The sequence below is a fragment of the Eriocheir sinensis genome, chromosome 11 (assembly GCF_024679095.1).
Source record: "Eriocheir sinensis breed Jianghai 21 chromosome 11, ASM2467909v1, whole genome shotgun sequence".
Classification (NCBI taxonomy): Eukaryota; Metazoa; Arthropoda; class Malacostraca; order Decapoda; family Varunidae; genus Eriocheir; species Eriocheir sinensis.
In genome coordinates, this window is record NC_066519.1 from 23821497 (window position 1) to 23841376 (window position 19880).

Sequence of the window (19880 nt, forward strand, 5' to 3'; positions counted from 1 at the left end):
ACTAAGGTACAGGGTCATGTGACTGCTCTCCTAGTGCCCAGGGAGTGCCGCGCCAGCATGGGCGTGGCGTGTTTGGGTGAACTTGGACTAATTTAATACCTGGCAGGCGTGTTGCTGAGCTTAGGAAGATGATATAGGTTATATTCTTAAACGCTCCGGCGCCCAACCACACATAGTTGGCAAGGCTTTCCTAGGAGTTGTGGGCTTTTCCAGAGGTTGTTTTATGACCATGGTGGTAGTTTGACCATTCATCTGTACCGTGAACCGAAAAAACACTCAAAAGAACTCGATTAATCTCCTTTTTTGGATGATTCGGGCCGTATTGCAAGTCAAACCCGAGAAGTTTCGGGTCCCTACAAAGGTTGGTTTAGGGGCCGTACTACAAGTCCACTCAGAGAAGTTTCGGGTCCTTACAAAGGTTGGTTTAGGGGCCGTACTACAAGTCCACTCAGAGAAGTTTCGGGTCCCTACAGAGTTCGGGATGAATAACTCTGTAGGGATCTGAAACTTCCCGGGTTTGACTCGTAATACGGCCCAATGTGAGAGGCGGAAGTGTTTGAGAATACCGACAGTAGGAGGAGGTGGAGGAGGAGGAGAAGGAGGAAGAGGTGGAGTAAGAAGGGGAGGGGGTCACTGATGGGTTGAAGGAGAAATCAGGAGGAATAACAAATGGTTTCCTGAACGAACCAAACAGGAAATTTTGTATTGTCTGAATTTAGCGAGTGCAAGTTTGTTTCCTCCATGGACGCAGATACAAAACGCACTGCAGTAATGAAAACAGATTAAAACGACCCAATTAAAAAATATATATATATATATATATATATATATATATATATATATATATATATATATATATATATATATATATATATATATATATATATATATATATATATATGTATATATATTTGTATTAGCAATATATTTACTTGCGTTCAATATTCTCATGTATTTGCATATTATTACTGCGGGGATCACTTCTTTTTCATTAGGGTGCCTTCTACCCCTTTTATTAGTTCCCTTTGTTTCAGCTTTATACTACCTCCCTACCTACCTAACGAACTATTTTTTTCTACTTGTTTCGCCTTTAAACTAAATAACTAGCTTTTCTTTCTTGTTTAATTTCTCAACTAACTACCTAACTATTCCCTTTCACCTTGTTTCATCTTTAAACTAAATATCTAACTCGTTACTTTCCCATTGTTTCACCTTTTCACTAACCGACTAACTTTTCTCTCGCCTCTTTTTCACTTTTACCTAACCCTTATTTCACCTTTAAACTACCTAATTAACAATTCTTCCCCTCGCCTCACCTTTACACCATGACTCGGGAGCACTGTACGGTACCCTCCCGGCCGGTATGCCCTCACGTGAAGGTGCCGACAAACAGGAAAAAATAAACAACCACAGCTTGACAAATCGCACGCAACAATAGTGGACAGCTTTCGCAACACACACACACACACACACACACACACACACACACACACACACACACACACACGTGATACTCGCCCCCCCCCCCACCACCACCATCACGTGTCAGGGCATCCAGTGCCAGTCACCGCGGCGCGGAGAAACATGACACAGAAAGAGAAATATATACACTACACACGTATTGACACTGACACGGAGAAGCATGAGGTAAAGAAATAGTGATGATGATGATCATGATGATAATGAAAAGAAGAAGAAGAAGAAGAAGAAGAAGAAGAAGAAGAAGAAGAAGAAGAAGAAGAAGAAAAGGAGGATGAAGAAGTAGTAGTAGAAAAAGAGAAAGAAGAAAATAAATATGAAGTATATATGTAAACGTGGAGACTTGTAATAAATAAATAGTGATGTTATAGTATGTAGTAGTAGGAGGAGGAGGAGAACATAATGATGATGGAAGAGAAAAATTAAGAAGAGGCGTGAATATAATGAAAATAAATTATAATAAAAATAATTGCAGTTTGAGTAACAACAAAGACGCACGAACACTACGTCAAGAAACTGCTGACAATGCGAGAACAATTATTTAGACGAGCAGGAGCACGAGGCGGAGAACAGAAAAAAAAATAAAGAACAGAACAAACGTGAAGATTAAGTCGAGCACACGCACTAGTTACCACCACCACCATAACAACAACAACGACAACAACAACTGCTCGACGGAGAGAAAATGACAAAAAAAAAACCACGTCAAAAAATGACAACACAAATAAATAAAAAAGTCAAACAAAAGACGAACAACAATAACAAAAACAACAACAACAATTGCTCGACGGAAAGAGAAAATGACAACACAAATAAAAAAAAGTCAAACAAAAGGCGAGCAACAACAACAATAACAACAACAACGACGACGACAACAACTGGTCAACGGAAAGAAAAAAAATAGCAACAGAAAAAAAAAAACAGTCAAACAAAAGGCGAACAACAACAACGACAACAACAACTGCTCGACGGAAAGAGAAAATGACAACACTAATAATAGCAAGTCAACGAAAGGTGAACAACAACAACAACAAACAACAACAGCTCGACGAAAAGAGAAAAATACAACCAAAAAAAAATCAAACAAAAGACAATCGGTATGCACTTCCATCACTTCAAAATGACAACGCAAATAATTCACAATAGAAAAAGAAAAAAACGCATTTCAATAGAGGTTAATAGAGGCCAAATAACGCCCTAAACGATAAAGAGGAGACCCGTCAATTGTTTAGTCTGTCAGGGTACCCGGCGGCCCGTCCCTGCAGCCACAGTACTGACAGACAGAAGTGTAGTAGTAGTAGTAGTAGTAGTAGTAGTCGGTCAGGAGTTTCGCCTTTGTAACGGCACTCCCTGATGTGTTTTTACTGTCTGGGTCTATTTTTTTCTTTTTCTTTCATTCTTTTTTCTCTTATTGTCCAAAACTTATGTACTGTTGCTTTTGTTTCTTCGGTGTGGTCATTTTCAAATAAAAGTGGAGCCCGTGAAGAAAACAACGGTCGTGGTCTTGGTCGCGGACGTCACAGAACCACATCCGTCATAGCACAGAAGGAGAATATAAACGAACTTATCCAATGATTTTCCAGTTGGCAGCCTCGAGAATCATTAAAACTACCAGCAATGTATATATCTTACCCTGCTTTCTCTTTCCTTTCTTAATACCCGTGCCCATCATAACACAAAAAGAGGTACAAAGACAAAAGAGGTTTTCCAATAATTTTCCAGTCGGTAGTCTCAGGAGAATTCTTTAAACGCCTATCAATACACATATGCCACTCTTCTTTCTTCTCTCTTTCTTGATATAATTCTCGTGTTAATCTCAGCACAAAAGGAGATACATGACAACACAGGCTTTCCAATCATTTTCCAGCCGGCAGCCTCCAGAGAACAATTTAAACACTTATTAATACATACATTCCCCTCTTCTTTCTTCTTTCTTTTCTTCTTAATATAATACTCGTCTCAGTCACATTCACGGTCACATCACAAAAGGAGATACAAAGCTAAAACAGGCTTTCCAATCATTTTCCAGTCGGCAGTCTCGAGAGAATCATTAAAACGCCCAATAATAAATACTATCCACTCTTCTATCTCCTTTTCTTCCTCAATATACTAGTGTCCGTCACAATACAAAAGGAAACACAAATACAAAACAGGCTTTCCAATCATTTTCCAGTCGGCAGTCTCGAGAGAATCATTAAAACGCCCAATAATAAATACTATCCACCCTTCTATCTCCTTTTCTTCCTCAGTAGGAAACACAAATACAAAACAGGCTTTCCAATCATTTTCAAACTGGAAGTCTTGAGGGAATCGTTTGAACCCCTTTTAAAGCATATATTCCACTCTTCTCTCTTCTCTCGTTCTTTCAAAATTAACAATACTCTCGTCCGTCACAGCACAAAAGGAAATAAAGACAAAACAGGCTTTCCAATCTTTTTCTAGTCAGCAGCCGCAGGAGAATCATTTAAACGCTTATTAATACATATATTCCACTCTTCTTTCTTCTCTCTTTCTTAATATAATACTCGTGTCAATCGCAGCACAATAGGAACTTCAAATACAAAAGAGGCTTTCCAATAATTTTCCAGTCGGAAGTCTTGAGGTAATTATTTAAATGCCTAATGATACATATATTCCACCCTTTTTTCCTCCTTTCTTTCTCAATAATGCTCGTGTCCGTCAGTGCACAAAAGGAGACAAATATAAAACAGGCTTTCCAATCATTTTCCACTCTTCTCTTTCTTAACATACTCGTGTCCGCCATAAAAATTAAAAAAAGATAAAAAATTGCCCTTTCATTCATTTTCCATCTGGCAGCCTCCTCGCTTCTTGCTCAATATACCCGCGCGCGTCACAGTACAAAGGAAATACACCGCTAAAACACGATATCTAATAATTTTCGCAGCCGCTAACCTTGACATAATCATATATAAACATTTTCTAATACACTGTTCTTCCCTCTCCCACTTCCATGTCCTTCTCAATACAAAAGAAATGAAAATAAAATGTAAACAGGCTTTCCAATAATTTTCCAGCCGGCAGCTTCATAACAATTACACACACACGGACATTATTACACGCTTTCCCCCTCCTACCTCCCTTTCTTTACACACAGATACAAATAAAGAAGCTTTCCAGTCATTTTCTAGGTGTTAGCATCCTGGTAATCATGAGTACTTGTAAACGGCTATCAAATTCCCAGTTCCTCCCTTCTATCTTCCCATTTTCCCTTATTTTCCTAAACCTCATCTCCTAGTCTTTCCTTTTCCTTTTATTTCCTTTCCGCTTTCCTCCTTCTTCCTCTTATTTTGCTCTCTTTTCTCAGCTTCTCCTTCACCTTCTGTTTCTCCTTTCCCTTCCCTCCTTCTCCCTCTTGCTTTCTCTTCCATTTCTCCCCTCTTCTCTTTCTCCTTTCTCTTCCCTGCTTCTCACTCTCTTTTCGTTTCTCCCTCTCCTTTCCCTTCCCTTCTTCTCCCTCTTGCTTTCTCTTCCATTTCTCCCCTCTTCTCTTTCTCCTTTCTCTTCCCTCCTTCTTGCTCTCTTTTCTTTTCTCCCTCACCTTTCTCTTCCCTCTCTCCTTCTTCCCCTCTCACTTTCTCTCATTCAGTTTCCTACCATCCATTTCTGCCATTAATTCCCGGCACACTGTTTTTTTCTTCTCTTCTATATCCTTCCCATTTATTATCTTCCACTCTCATTCTCCCTTTCTTTACACTCTCTCTTGCCTGCATTCACCTTCCACCACCACCGCATACTGTTCCACATAGTCGCCGTGATGTATGTCTTTTCTCTCACTTTCATAAACTTTCCTTCTTTCCTGTCTTTCGTCCCCCTGCACTCCGCATAGACGAAGATTATAATAGTCTGCACTACTTTCTCTTCCTCCACTGCGCCAACCGTGAATATCGTAGCGTGGTTTGTCTTTTCTCACGCACGGAAGGAAGCGCTTAAAGGAGAGGGAGGGAGGGAGGTTATTAGGGAAGACAAAAGGTGGTTATGGAAAATACAGGTGAAAGTGTCATGCCATGAATAAGTGCCAAAGAAGTGAATGGTATAGGAGTTTGAATGAGGGAAAGTGAGAGAGGAAAAGGGAGACGGAGGAGAGAAGAAAGAGAAGGAGGGGAAACGGAGAAGAGAAAGAAACGGAGAGGGAGAGAACTCAGAGAAGGAAGAGATGGGAAAAGAGAGAGAGAGAGAGAGAGAGAGAGAGAGAGAGAGAGAGAGAGAGAGAGAGAGAGAGAGAGAGAGAGAGAGAGAGAGAGAGAGAGAGAGAGAGAGAGAGAGAGAGAGAGGGGAGATGATAGAAAAGAGACAAAGAAAGTGACCGAGGCAAAGAAGGAATGAAGAGGGGGAAAGGGAAAGGGAGAGAGAGAAGAGAAAGGAGAGAGGGAACAGAAGAAACAGAGAGGGAAAAAGAGGCGAAGAGAAAGAGGATGATAGAAACGAGATAAAGAGAGAAAAGAAGAAGAGAAGAGAAAAGAGAGAGAGGAAGAAAGAGAGGAAAAGGAGGAAGAGGAGAAAAGGAGGGAAGAGAAAGAAGGTTTGTCCCTTAGCAATGTATGTTGATTGATGATGATGATGACGTGTGTGTGTGTGTGTGTGTGTGTGTGTGTGTGTGTGTCAGTCTCTTCCACTCTCCCCTCCACCCATTTCCTCTTCCTCCTCCTCCTCTAGACCTTTTTTTATCTCCTCTCTCCTCCTCACTTCTTTTTCTCGCTTCCCTATCCTTTCCTCACCACCTTTTCCTCTCCTCTTCAACCCTTTCATCTCCTCTCCCAACACCTTCATCTCCTCTTCAACTTGTATCTTCTCTCCTCCCTGTCATCTCTCATCCTCCGTTTCATTCCCTCATGAAGTTAAGCCTCTTTTCTACTCTATTTCATTCTACTTTTTTTTTGTTATTATCACATCTCTCTCTCTCTCTCTCTCTCTCTCTCTTTGTTAACGTCTATTTACCCATCTACTCCCTACTATTCCCTCCCACCTTTCTCCTCCCCTCTGGCCGGCGTCGGAGGGGGATGTCGCGACGGAGGGCCAAAGCAGGAAGTTGTAATAAGCGTGATGGTCGAGTACTCTCACTGCCCATTACGTCCAGTCACACTTTCCTCCTACTGCCACTCCCCCTTCCTCCAGCCATCTCACAGCCTCACTCTCCCCCCTTCTCCTTACTCTTCCCTGTTGCCTGTTCCCCAGTTAACTATACCGGCAGTCTTATGCTTTCTTTTTTTAGACACACTTTCCTTCTATTGCCACTCCCCCTTCCTCTATTCATCTCAGCCTCACTCTCTCCCTCTTCCTCCCTCCTCCCTGTCACTTAGTTAACTAGACACTCGTATGCTTTTCCAGTCACATTTTCCTCCTACTGTCCCTTCTTCTTCCTCTCGCTCTTTGTCTTTCCCTAGCCATCTCCTAGTCTCATTCTCCCCCTTCCCCCTTCCTCCTCCCAGATGCCTGTCACCTATTTAACTAGACACTCGTATGCTCTTCCACGCATGGTCGGTGAAGTATTGGGTAAGGTGTGACTTGAGAAGCTGGGCGATGCAGTGACTGACTCCTTCCTTGTCCTGTGAGGGTTGGCTTGGGTGAACGACCTGCCATTAGTACGAGAATCATAGCAGGGCGGGTGTACACAGAGGCTTTAACCTTTTAGTGGGGTTGGTTTGTGTAGTTTTCGTTCCTGTCATGAGGTCTTGGTGGAATGAGGGACAGGAATGCTAAGAGATGCAGGAGGTAATGGAAGGAGTCGGAAGAGAACACATGTGATTTATATGTGATTTAATCTTCGACGAGAATGCTTTTTTTTCTTCTATGGATTCTTTCTTTGTTGTCATGAGGTCTTGATGGAATAAGAAGGAATGTTTTAAAGACCAAGAAATTCGGGAGGTAATGCATCGGAAGAGAACACAAAGGATTTAATATTTAACGAGAATACTTTTTTGTGTGCCTGTGTTTCGGTTCCGTTTCTGCTGTCATGTTGTCTTGGTGGAATGAAGAGAGGGAATGTTTTTAGAGGCCAGGCGATGCGGAAGGTAATGCATCGGAAGGGAACACAAGTGGCTTCGTCTTTAACGAGAATGCTCTTTTGTTTTAGTTTTTGTTCCGTTTCTGCTGCCAAAAGGTCTTGGTGGAATGAAAAGGACTGCTTCTAGAGATCAAGCGACGCGGGAGGGATCTGTGTGAAACGGAAGTGAACGCAGTTTAGAGTTTATATGGCATTGATTTCTGAATAGTGCGTTGAAGAGGATTTGGTAGCACTGGGCATTAGAGAAGATGAGGCAACAGACAGACATAGTTGGAAGTGAATCATCGACCGTCTAACCTCTCAAGAGATTACGGGAAAACCAGACGTTAAACAGATGATGATGATGATGATGATGGGATTGATTTCTGAACAGTTTCCGTTTGTCGTGAGGCATTGTGGACATGAAAAACAGGATAGGATTGATGTTAGGAGATTTTTTAAGGGATGTGAAAGACAACAGTACTTTTTAATCATTTTTACCCTTGACCTGCTTCCTTTACTGAAAAAAAAAAAAATCTCCCTGCTCGCCCTTAACTCACCGGCTGATGTGGCTCCTGTGTTGGCTATCTCCTTGTCCTTGTCCTTGTCCTTATCCCTCAGGCGTTGCGTGAGCTTCCCCATCGTGGACGCGTTATGATACCCTACGCAAAGGTGACGGAGAACAACACAGGGGGAAGGCGCAGGTCAGGTCAACGTATGCTCTTCACCTTTCTTTAACCTGCCTCACTCAAGTCAATTTTTGCACGGCGCTTATGACCCGCGCGTGGCTTTCACTCACATAAAGAACACCGGGTTGATGATTTTCTTGTCTTCGTCTTTGTTCACGGGAAATGAGGTTGATTCCTTGCCGGTCTCAACGCTCCCTTCGTACGGTGCTTATAACCTGCGGGTGGCTTTCACTTGTATAAAGAACAATGACTTTAAACCTTTCCTGCTTCTGTCCGTCCCTGGGAAACACGGCTGATGAACTATCCGCCTTAAGTCTACCTATATGTGGCACGTAATAAGTGAGGATGGTTTTCGCTTAATTTGAACAATGAATCTATACTCTTCTTGTTTTGGTCGGTCGCAGGATAAAAAAAATGCACCTGGTTCTCGCTTAGATAAGGAACACTGAATCTATACTCGTCTTGTTTTGGTAAGTCAAGGGACACTTATTCTCGTTTAATTTCAATACTAAAGCTATACTCTTCCTGTTTTGGTTCCTCGCGTTAAACTGGGGATGGTTTTCGCTTAATTTGAACACTGACTTTATTCTTCTTGCGTTTGTCCGTCACGGGAAACAACAAACAAGGGTAACGGGCAGGTCAGCGGTGACGGGAGGTATGTCGGCGCGTACCTGTCTCGCCGAGGACTGAAGGGAAGGTGGTTTGCGCCGCGTCCGTCAATTAAGGCTCATTAACGAGATTAGCAGTGGCACAACGCTCTCCCGGCCCTTACATGCTGGGACTGACTGGGTCGTCTGTGGCACTTGTCATTCAGATACGTACACAGCCACAGTTACGTACACACTACACCACGGATATGAATACACTCAGTAGATACATACACACTCAGCCACAGATACGACACACTCCGCCACACACACACTGCACCAAGTTACATACCTCGTTCTATGCATAGGTAACGCAGGTCATGAACATACAGCAAGGTAATTTGTTTTTCGGGGTGTTATGCAAAGAACTTGTTACTCATGCACATATTTTTCTCCACCCAGCTATGCTTCCATGATATCCAAACATTCTGCTCTAGACGAGGGTAACACAATGCAAGAAACGACGAGTAATGAACGTATACGGATAATTTGTTTTGATATAACAGAATTGTCTACTGGACTTATCACACACACTCTCTTGTACACTGCTACATACAAGAGTAACACAAGGCGAGAGCCGGCAGGTCATGAAGCTGTACGGTATTTTTTTTATTTGAGTGCTCTGATGCACTTCGTCACTCACACAGGTATACGTGCACACTCTTATACACTCAGACACACGTGTATGCTGTGTTAATTACCCCCGGCCTGCCCCAAACAAGAGTAAGGCAATACGAGAAGCAACGGCAGGTCATTAAGGTGTACGGTAATTATTTTCTTCTTCTTCAGACGTGCAACGGTGCAAGGAAGCCTTTCCGGCGGTGTTCGAAGCTGAGGCAGCGCGTTGCCTCACCCACTCACCGAGCACCGCGGACTGACTAAATGGCAACGCTGCGGCCACACGACCCACCCCGCCGTGCCTCAGGCTGGCAACCAGGCACACACCACAACAAACACACACAAAAGGACCGGGAATCACCCACTTCCCAACGCTGCACTCCTGGCTGACGGGTACGCTCGCTCGTAAGGCGTCTCATGTACCCGGGGCACATTTTCCGGACGAAGGTGTGACGGAGGTGTGCGCGGTTGGCAGCCCTGCGAGGAAGCTGTTGCTGCCATGCCGCCAACTTTCTCATATCACAGTGTTCCCGCCGCATCCCGTTTTCGCCTCTTTGCAAGGCCTTCAGCACCTCAATGTTCGCCTTGTCGCCTCAGCACACGGCGCTGCCGTCACACCTCGTCTTCGCCCCTCCAGCAAGGCATTCAGCGCCCAGTGTCCGCCCGATCGCCAACTTTCTCGTATCGTAACGGTCCAGTCACATCCTGTCATCGGCCCTCAAGCAAGGCATTCGGCGCCTCAATATCCGATTTAATGTCACCGCTAGAGACATCCACTCCGGGGTTGTCACCGTGACGGCCGACGAAGACGATAGGCCGCCGCCGCCGCCAACCTGTGGACACGTCAGGCCACCTCGAGAGCAGTGCCACCAGCCCGTCGGCGTCGCTGGAAGGGCTTCGGGAGGTAATCACCCGTTCCGCGCTGCTCACGAGGGAGGGACGAGTGTTGTACACGGGAGAAAGTCTCGAATCTCCGCGGCGGTGGTCTGGTGCACACGCCCTCACCACCATAACTCCACAACCACCAACACTGCCTGCCTCCACACCACGCACCTCCACCGCCGCCGTCACCTGACCCGCCAAGCTACGCCCCCAGCTCAGTGACACCCACCTCCCCGCCCCTCCTGGACATCGAGAGTTCATTTATCCACTTTATCGAACACATTGTTTCCGCAGAGCATGCATCGGGTAGCCAGTCAGCCGACACCTACACGGCCCACAAGCCCTGCGCCGCCCTCCCTACTTTCCCAACGCCCTCTGACCCACGCCTCTCCGCGCTACACGGAAATAAAGAGGATATAAATTTCACACTCAGATAGTTCCGCGGCCTGGCAGTGTTATTGTCCATGCCATGCCGATGTAATGGAGTCGCCTCGGGGCCGCACACACCCACCGCCGCCCAACGCAGGCCAGGGCGAGCGGTAGAAAATTATATTCGCCTGACTACAAATTCCAGTCCGCCTGATCTAAAAGCTGAACCTCTGCCTGAGTCCCATGAGCAGCCTCCTAGACCGGTCTGGAGGCGGCGGGGTGAGGAGGACGGCAGGGAGGGCAAGTGGATGAAGCCTGTCCGCCGCTCATGGTGATGTTGCCGTGGTTATGCTGGTGCCGGTGCTGTTCTGGGTACTGGCTGTTCATGATGCTGTTCATAATACTACTGCTGTGGTTATGTTATTGTTGGTGCTGTTCATGATGGTATTGGTGTGGGTATGTTACTGTTGGTGTTGTTCATGATGGTATTGGTGTGGGTATGTTATTGTTGGTGCTGTTCATGATGGTATTGGTGTGGGTATGTTATTGTTGGTGCTGTTCATGATGGTATTGGTTTTGTTTTTTTACTGTTGGTGCTGTTCATGATGGTATTGGTGTGGTTATGTTATTGTTGGTGCTGTTCATGATGGTATTGGTGTGGTTATGTTATTGTTGGTGCTGTTCATGATGGTATTGGTGTGGTTATGTTATTGTTGGTGCTGTTCATGATGGTATTGCTGTGGTTATGTTATTGTTGGTGCTGTTCATGATGGTATTGCTGTGGTTATGTTACTGTTGGTGCTGTTCATGATGGTATTGGTGTGGGTATGCTATGATGAAAAAATACTGGCTGTTCATGATTCTTTTGCTGTTGTTCTAGAATCGGTTTTGGTTACAGACTGGCTATTGCTGTTGCTGCTGCTAATGGTGTTGTCGTTCCTGTTATTGCTGTTGTTGTTGATACTAATGTTACTGATTACTGTTATGAAGGTAAAAATTAGTGTACAAAGCTCCTCCGCTCCTCATTATGCTGCTTTTGCTGTTCCTGTTACTCTTCATGATGCTCCTGCTGCTCCCGATGCTGTTCTTGCTGCTCATGTGACTGTGCTCTCGGGATGGAGGCGTGGTCGACTCCATAAAGCCACCGGTATTTATGAGGCTGTTCACTCTCTTCTTGTTCGTGCTACCTGAACCTAAACTAATGGCGGCAGGGAAGCGGTAAATGCATCTGCCTCATCTTCACAGCATCCAGTACGAGATTTCATTTTCAGCATCCGTATGAGTAGACAAAAAGGAGAGGCGGAACAGAAGGGATAGAAGGGGAATGAGAGAATCGTGCGTGGAAATCGAGAAAGCACCTACGGAATGGACACGGTAAGAGAGGGACCAGAGGGAACAGATAGAACTACGATGAGAGAACCCGATGAGCAGAGGTCGAGACAGCAGCTACGGAATGGATGAGGTGAGAGAGCGACCAGAAGGAACGGATGGAACTACGATGAGAGAACCCGATGAGCAGAGGTCGAGAAAGCAGCTACGGAATGGATGAGGTGAGAGAAGGACCAGAGAGAACAGATTGAACTACGATGGGAGGACCCGATGAGCAGAGGTCGAGACAGCAGCTACGGAATGGATGAGGTGAGAGAGCGACCAGAAGGAACGGATAGAACAGGGAGAGCAGTCGATGAGAGCGGTCGAGACAGCGCCAAGTCTAGACAGTCATTCACGCTGCCTTCATCCGTATAGGTAACTCACGTGATGAAACGACGCTACAAAGACACTCCTTCAACCCGGCAGCCCAGGATGACGGAACTAACGAGGTAGCGGCAAGAGGAAGTGGGGAAGGAAAGAGTGGGGAACGTATCCACGAGTAGGAAGAGTAAAGGAAGATAAAGGGAGGTGAGAAAGTGAAGCAGGAATAGGAAGGTTTGCATAAGGGAAGAGGAGGGGGAGGAGGAAGTGGGGAAGGAAAGAGTGGGGAACGTATCCACGAGTAGGAGAGGAAGATAAAGAAAGGTGTGGAAGAGAGGCATCAGGAATAGGAAGGTTAGCATAAAGGAAGAGGATGTGCGTGGGCGAACCTGTTTGACTTGAAAAAAAAAATCAGGAGTGGTAAGAATAAGGAATGAGGAAAAAGAATATGGAAAACAGAAGAGGAGGACGAGAGAGACGGAGAAGGAAAACGAGGAGGGGAATGAAGCAAGAGGAAGGGGAGAAAAAAAAGGAAAATTTGGACGAATGAAGCAGAAAGAGAGGAGGGAAAAGAAGGAAAGGAAGGAAGAAGGAAAACGAGAAGGAGAATGAAGCAAGAGGAAGAGGAGAAAAAAAGGAAAATTAGAACGAATGAAGCAGAAAGAGAGAAAAGAAGGGAAGAAGTATAGGATGACGAGAGGAAGGAAGAAGGAAAATGATAGAACGAAGGCGTCAGGAGGGGGAGGAAGAACAAAGAAAATTACAGGCGAATAAAGCAGAAAGAGTGAGGGAAAAGAAGGAAAAAAAGTATACGAGACCGAAAGGAAGGAAGAAAGAAAACGAAAAGGGAAAGAAAGAAGGAAGCGGAAGAAGAAAAAAAGGAAAATAAGGGCGAACGAAGGATAAGAAACAGGGTAAACAGGGAAAGCAAGAAGAGAGACAAAGAGGAGAGATAAACGAAGGGAAAAAGAGGAGGCACACGAAAAAGAAAGAAGAGGAAAAACAGACAAATGACGAAAGAACCAAGAGAAAAGGAAACAACGGGGAGCCAAGGGACGAACAGAATAAAAGATAAAGGAATAACAGGAAAAAAAAGGAAGAAGACAACTAGAAGAAAGACAAACGAAGGGAGAACATGGGACGAACGAAGCAGAAAGGAGGAAAAGCACACGAATCAAGAGAAAAAAACAAACAAGCAAGAGAGAAACGAAGAGATGCCAAAGGACGAACAGAATAAAGACAGACAAAAAACAGGAAAAGGAAGAAGAGAAATCTACAAGAAAGACAAACACAGAGTAAACATGGGACGAACGTAGAAGGAAGAAGAGGCAAAACAGAAAACAAAGAGAGAACCAAGAGAGAGAAACGAAGGGGAACCAAGAGATGAAGGGAGCGGAAAGAAGCGGAATAAAAGAGAAACAATAAAACGGAACCAAGAGGAAGAGAAACGCGGGGAACCAAGGGCTGAAGGGAGCTGTCTCAATATACATGCACATTCCCTGTTTGATAGAAGGATGGGGTCCCGTTAGCCACCCACCCAATGACTCAACACTGCGGAAGGAGCGGAGGGGAGACTCGGCCAGACGTGATGGTGCTGGTGGTGAAGTGAAGCAATGGTGATGGAGTAAGATACCGGCTCAACGTAGTAGTAGTAGTAGTAGTAGTAGTAGTAGTAGTAGTTTTTTTGTGCCCTTGAGCTGTCTCCTTTGTTTAAAAAAAATAGTAGTAGTAGCAGTAGTAGTACGAAGTGGTAGTGGTAGTAGTAGTAGTAGTAGTAGTAGAGGAAACGGCAGTAATATTATTGGCAGCAAAATAAGAGCGAATAAAAAAAAATATTACACAGATGGACAGACAGAAAGAAAGACACGTAAAATCCTAACTATAACTGACAGACTGATCAAGGAAACCAAACACAGACACTCACAGACATGGAAAAAGACGAATGAGGAGTAGCCATACAGACAAACAAAACAGATTTACAGATCCAGAAACATGATGAACGAGAGAGAAACAGACAAAGGAGTAAAAAGACAGGAAGTCAAACACAGACTAATAAACACCATATGGCAGACAGAACAGACAGAACAGACAGGTAGATGACGGGCTGAGGAGACATTTATAGTTCCACCACCACCACCATCAACACCACCATCAACACCACCACCACCTCTGAAAATGACCGCTTCCTTTTCTTTTCTCTGCTTATTATCCATTATTTTAGCTGTTTCCTTCTTTTCCTTCACTCTTTTTTTCTCATCTTCCACCACCACCACGACAACCAACACCATCATCACCACCACCACAGCAACAACCAAAACCATCATTACCACCACCACCAATATCACCACCTCATGAAATAATCGCTTCCATTTTCTTCTTATTTATTCGTTTTTGCGTTTTTTTTTTCTTCCTTTCTTTCCTACTTTTTTTCACCACCACCACCACCACCACCTACATCATCACCAAAACCACCACCATCACTGCCTCTAGAAATAACTGCTTGTTTTGTGTGTTCTTATTCATTCGGTCATCTTTCATTTCCTTCCTACCCACGTTTTTGTTTTCCTCTTCCTCCACCACCGTCATCACCACCGCTACAAATGAACACTTCCTTTGTTTTCATTTTCATATTCATTCTTTTATCTTATTCATTCTTTCCCTTCCTACTTTTTTTTCTCCACCACCACCACCACCACAACCACTAACATAACCACCACTTCAGAAAACAATCTCTTTCTTTTTTCTTCTTCTTATTTTTTTTTTTTTTTACATTTTTCCTTCTTTCCCTTCACACTTTCTCCCCTCTACCACTACCACCATCACTACCTCTAGATATATCTGCTTCGTTTATTTTCTTATTATTATTCATTCATTTATATTTTTTCGTTTTATCCCTTCCCATTATTTTCCACTTCCACCACTCTCCACCTCCACCACCAGGACAATCAAAATTCCACCATTAACCATTTCCGGGTGGACTGCGGAAGCCACCACACTCACCGAACAACATTTAGCAAACCGACTCAAACCACAGCGAAACTTTTATTTGTACCGCAACGCTTGTAAGTTCGACGAGGCAACCAACCACCTCCTGGCTCGTTAACTTAAGGGACAGCCACGTACGAGACGCCCACTTAATATATTACGTAAGAGAGTTAAGACTAGGCAACTAACCATCTTACTGGCTCGTCAACTTAAGGGACAGCCACGTACGAGACGCCCACTTAATATATTACGTAAGAGAGTTAAGACTAGGCAACTAACCATCTTACTGGCTCGTCAACTTAAGGGACAGCCACGTACCAGACGCCCACTTAATATATTACGTAAGAGAGTTAGACTAGGCAACTAACCATCTTATTAGACGCCCACTTAATATATTACACAAGAGAGTTAGACTAGGCAACTAACAGCAACGTACCAGACGCCCACTTAATATATTACGTAAGAGAGTTAGACTAGGCAACTAACCATCTTATTAGACGCCCACTTAATATATTACACAAGAGAGTTAGACTAGGCAACTAACCACCTTATTAGACGCCCACTTAATATATTACGTAAGAGAGTTAGACTAGGCAACTAACCATCTTATTAGACGCCCACTTAATATATTACGTAAGAGAGTTAGACTAGGCAACTAACCACCTTATTAGACGCCCAATTAATATATTACGTAAGAGAGTTAGACTAGGCAACTAACCACCTTATTGGATAGGTAACTTAAGGAACCAGGGCTAGTATTCTCAGACGCTTTCGGCTCTCATAACAAATAATTCCAAAGGCCACGAAAGAGATGATCAGTCGGGTTCTCATGAGTGGCTTTTTGCGTTCATGGTGCAGAGGTCTTGTCAAACTTTCACTAGGTTCATAAAACTACCCCATGGAAAGCCTCACAACCTCTACAAAAGCCTTATCATAGGGTGGATGATCCCAGAAATGTTGAGAATTCTTCCAAAGACCACAAAAGTTTCCATTCGAGTTCTCATGAGTGGCTTTTTGTGTTCATGGTGCATAGGTCTTTCAAACTTTCACTAGGCTCATAAAACTACCCCATGGAAAGCCTCACAACCTCTACAAAAGCCTTATCATAGGGTGGATGATCCCAGAAATGTTGAGAATTCTTCCAAAGCCCCAAAAGTTTCCAGTCGAGTTCTCATGAGTGGCTTTTTGCGTTCATGGTGCAGAGGTCTTGTCAAACTTTCACTAGGCTCATAAAACTACCCCACGAAAAGGCTCACAACCTCTACAAAAGCCTTATCATAGGGTGGGTGAGTCTCGAAATGGTTGAGAGTATGGGGGTAGGCACGTACGACCTAGAGGCTCACTTAATTTATTACGCAAGTGTTCTAAGGGGAGGAGAGTAACGTTATGACGGGTTCTTATGTAAATGCGCTGCTTTGTCTCTCTCTCTCTCTCTCTCTCTCTCTCTCTCTCTCTCTCTCTCTCTCTCTCTCTCTCTCCTTCCCTTCTTTACCTCGCCCACTTCTCTCTGTGTGCGTTAGTTGTGTTATGGGAGAGAACGAGAAAAAAGTAAAGAGAAAGAAAAACAAATGATGAGAAAGAAAGAAAAAGAAACAATGATATGGGAAAGGGAAGGAAAATAAATGAGAATGAGCACGAACATGAGGAAAAGAAAAGGAGAAAAAGAAAACAAAAGAAAACTAGAAAGATAAAGAAAAGAAGAAAGAGAAAGAAAAGAAGAAAGAGAAAGAAAAACAAATAATGAGAAAGAAAGAAAAAGAAACAGAATGATAAGGGAAAGGGAAGGAAAAGAAAATGAGAATGAGCACGAAATTGAGAAAGAGAAAATGAGGAAAAGACAGCAAAAGAACATGAGAAAGAGAAAGAAAAGAAGAAAGAGAAAGAAAAACAAATAATGAGAAAGAAAGAAAAAAAAAACAATGATATAGGAAAGGGAAGGAAAAGAAAATAAGAATGAGCACGAATATTAGGAAAAGAATATGAGGAAAAGAAAGCAAAAGAACATGAGAAAGAGAAAGAAAAAAAGAAAGACAAAGAAAAAGAAAGAAACCCAAAAGATAAATAATTCATAAGGGAAGGGTACGTAATAGCGGTTTCTTATGTAAATGTACCTTCCCTTCCCTCCTCTTCCTTCCCCTGCGTCTTTCCCCATCCCACTACGGTTTCTTACTACAGCACCTCACCTCGGAAGTCTTTATATCGCTTTCATTACGATAAGAAGAAGGAGATCAAGGTAAAAACAAAAGAGCAGCAGGTGTCTTGGTATTACGTGTTATTTGGCTTTTTTGTTATATATATTTTGTCTTCGAGTTGTCTACTGTAAAAAAAAAATCCATATAGTAAGAATCTCAGGCCAGGTGTCATGATTCTACCCCATTCTTAAAAAACCGTCTGTCATACTCTTAGGAAATAATGTAAAAGAAAATCCGCTCTGGAAAAAAGAAGTCCGATAGTTTGAACATATGGAGAAAGAGAAAGAAGTAGAGAGAAAAGTGAGAAAAGAGAAGTAGATAAAAGAGAAAAAGAAATTGAAGAAAAACACGTAACAGGAAGAAATGGGAAAAAGAAACAAGAAAGAAAATGAAAACGAGAAAGAAAAGGGTCTGAGTTGAGTGTTTATAGAGAGGTTATTGAGTTTATAGAGAAGAGAAAAGAGAAGTAGATATAAGAGAAAAAGAAATTGAATAAGAAAAACAGGTAACGACAAAATAGGAAAAAGAAGCAAGAAAGAAAATTAAAACGAGAAAGATAAGGGTCTGCGCTGAATGTTTATAGAGAAGAGAGAAGAGAAGAGAGAAAAAAATTGAAGGAAAACTAGTAACAGGACGAAATGGGAAAAAGAAACAAGAAAAAAAATGAAAACGAGAAAGAAAAGGGTCTACGTTGAATGTTTAAAGAAGAGAAAAAAGTATAAATAAATAAAAATAAACAAGTGAACGATGACCCAGTTCCACACTCTATGAAGCAATAAATGATCATGAGAAAGAGACAAAGGCATTCGATTCTCATGTACGACTCAGTGTTAAAGGTGGTGGAATCGATAATAAGGATGGGATCAAATGTTGCCCCACTTCCAGTCGATGAGCGATGCGGGAGTATGAGGGCACGACGAAGCCAGGGTACTCGATATCATGAAACGTTTCTGCTTAAGTTAAACGTTTAAGCGATTACGGAAAAGAAGAGAACTGAAACGCTGCGACAATTCCACTCAACAAAACGATGAGAGAAAATAAAATGAAAAAAGAAATGTAAAAAGAAAATAAGATCGAGAAAGAAAGAAAATGAGAAAGAAATATAAGAAGAATGAAAATGAAAGTGATACCGGGAAAGAAAAGAAAGAAAAAGAAAGAAAATAACGAAAGAAAGTGAGACCGGGAAAGAAAAGAAAGAAAAAAAATAAACATAGTATGAAAAGTTAAAAAAAAATAACAAAAGAAAATGAGACCGGGACAGAAGAGAAAGAAAAAGAAAGAAAAAGAAAATAAACAAATATAAAAGAAAAGTAAAAAGAACAAGATAAAGAAAGAAAATGAGAAAGACAAGGAAAATCAAGAAAAAAAAATGACGAAGCGAAAGAAAACCAAATAGAGAAAAGAGATATATACGAGACAAAATATACGATTATAGAAATGATGATAGAGAGAAAGGGAAATATGCCGACACAATCCCGCTCCATAACGCGATACAAGAACATGACATACGATAATAGTGATGACGAAACAGAAACAAAGGCGAAATGGCAACGCAACCGTATATAGAGAGCGAAACAAGTGCATGACAGACTTAAATAAACTACAATACACAAAAAAGTGACATGCTTATACGTTCAAACTCTACAACGCAGTACATGTGTGATATTCAAGAAAAATAGATGAGAGAGAGAGAGAGAGAGAGAGAGAGAGAGAGAGAGAGAGAGAGAGAGAGAGAGAGAGAGAGAGAGAGAGAGAGAGAGAGAGAGAGAGAGAGAGAGAGAGAGAGAGAGAGAGACAATGATATGGGAAAGGAGAGGAAAATGAAACGGAGAATGAGAAAGAAAATGAGAAAAAGCAAAATAAAACGAGATACAGAAAGAAAAGAAGAAGGAGAGAGTAGCTATACAGAATTTATGGGAGGGTGTACAGCCACCCATATCAACGCCATGAAACTATATATGTAAGGTGTGCAATGCGACCTATTTCTCGAGGACAACCAGACACCCACTTAACAACTCCCTCGCCCCTACCTCCACCGCCTCCACGTTGCACCAGGGACTCCACCATCACCTTCCACCTCCACCTCCACCTCCACCTCCACCCATACCGCCCGTGACCCCGTGGAAAAGGGCGACATGACTTGCTTTCTGGGGTCACACGCGAGAGATTTCTATGAGTGAGAATTTTGTTATAACGGGAAAGTGTGTGTGTGTGTGTGTGTGTGTGTGTGTGTGTGTGTGTGTGTGTGTGTGTGTGTGTGTGTGTGTGTGTGTTCTTGTGTGTGTGTGTGTGTGTGTGTGTGTGTGTGTGTGTGTGTGTGTGTGTG

General features: G+C 43.0%; 1 protein-coding gene across 10 annotated transcripts in view; it reads right to left on the minus strand.

Annotated features, from left to right (window-relative positions):
- Window positions 1–19880, minus strand: part of LOC126997077 (PTB domain-containing engulfment adapter protein 1-like) — a 79232-nt gene that overhangs the window by 14976 nt on the left and 44376 nt on the right. Inside the window, exons 1-2 of one of the 10 annotated variants that reach the window (XM_050858127.1) lie at window positions 10365–10488; window positions 8041–8384 (exon numbers count right to left, since the gene is read on the minus strand). The exons of 6 other annotated variants lie outside the window; for them this stretch is intronic. In XM_050858127.1, the coding sequence (XP_050714084.1) occupies window positions 8041–8122 (82 nt within the window). In that variant the 5' untranslated portion in view covers window positions 8123–8384; window positions 10365–10488. Of the gene's footprint in view, window positions 1–8040; window positions 8401–10346; window positions 10489–19880 lie in introns of those variants that run through there. 3 more of the 10 variants (XM_050858128.1, XM_050858130.1, XM_050858129.1) reach the window with 3 other exon arrangements.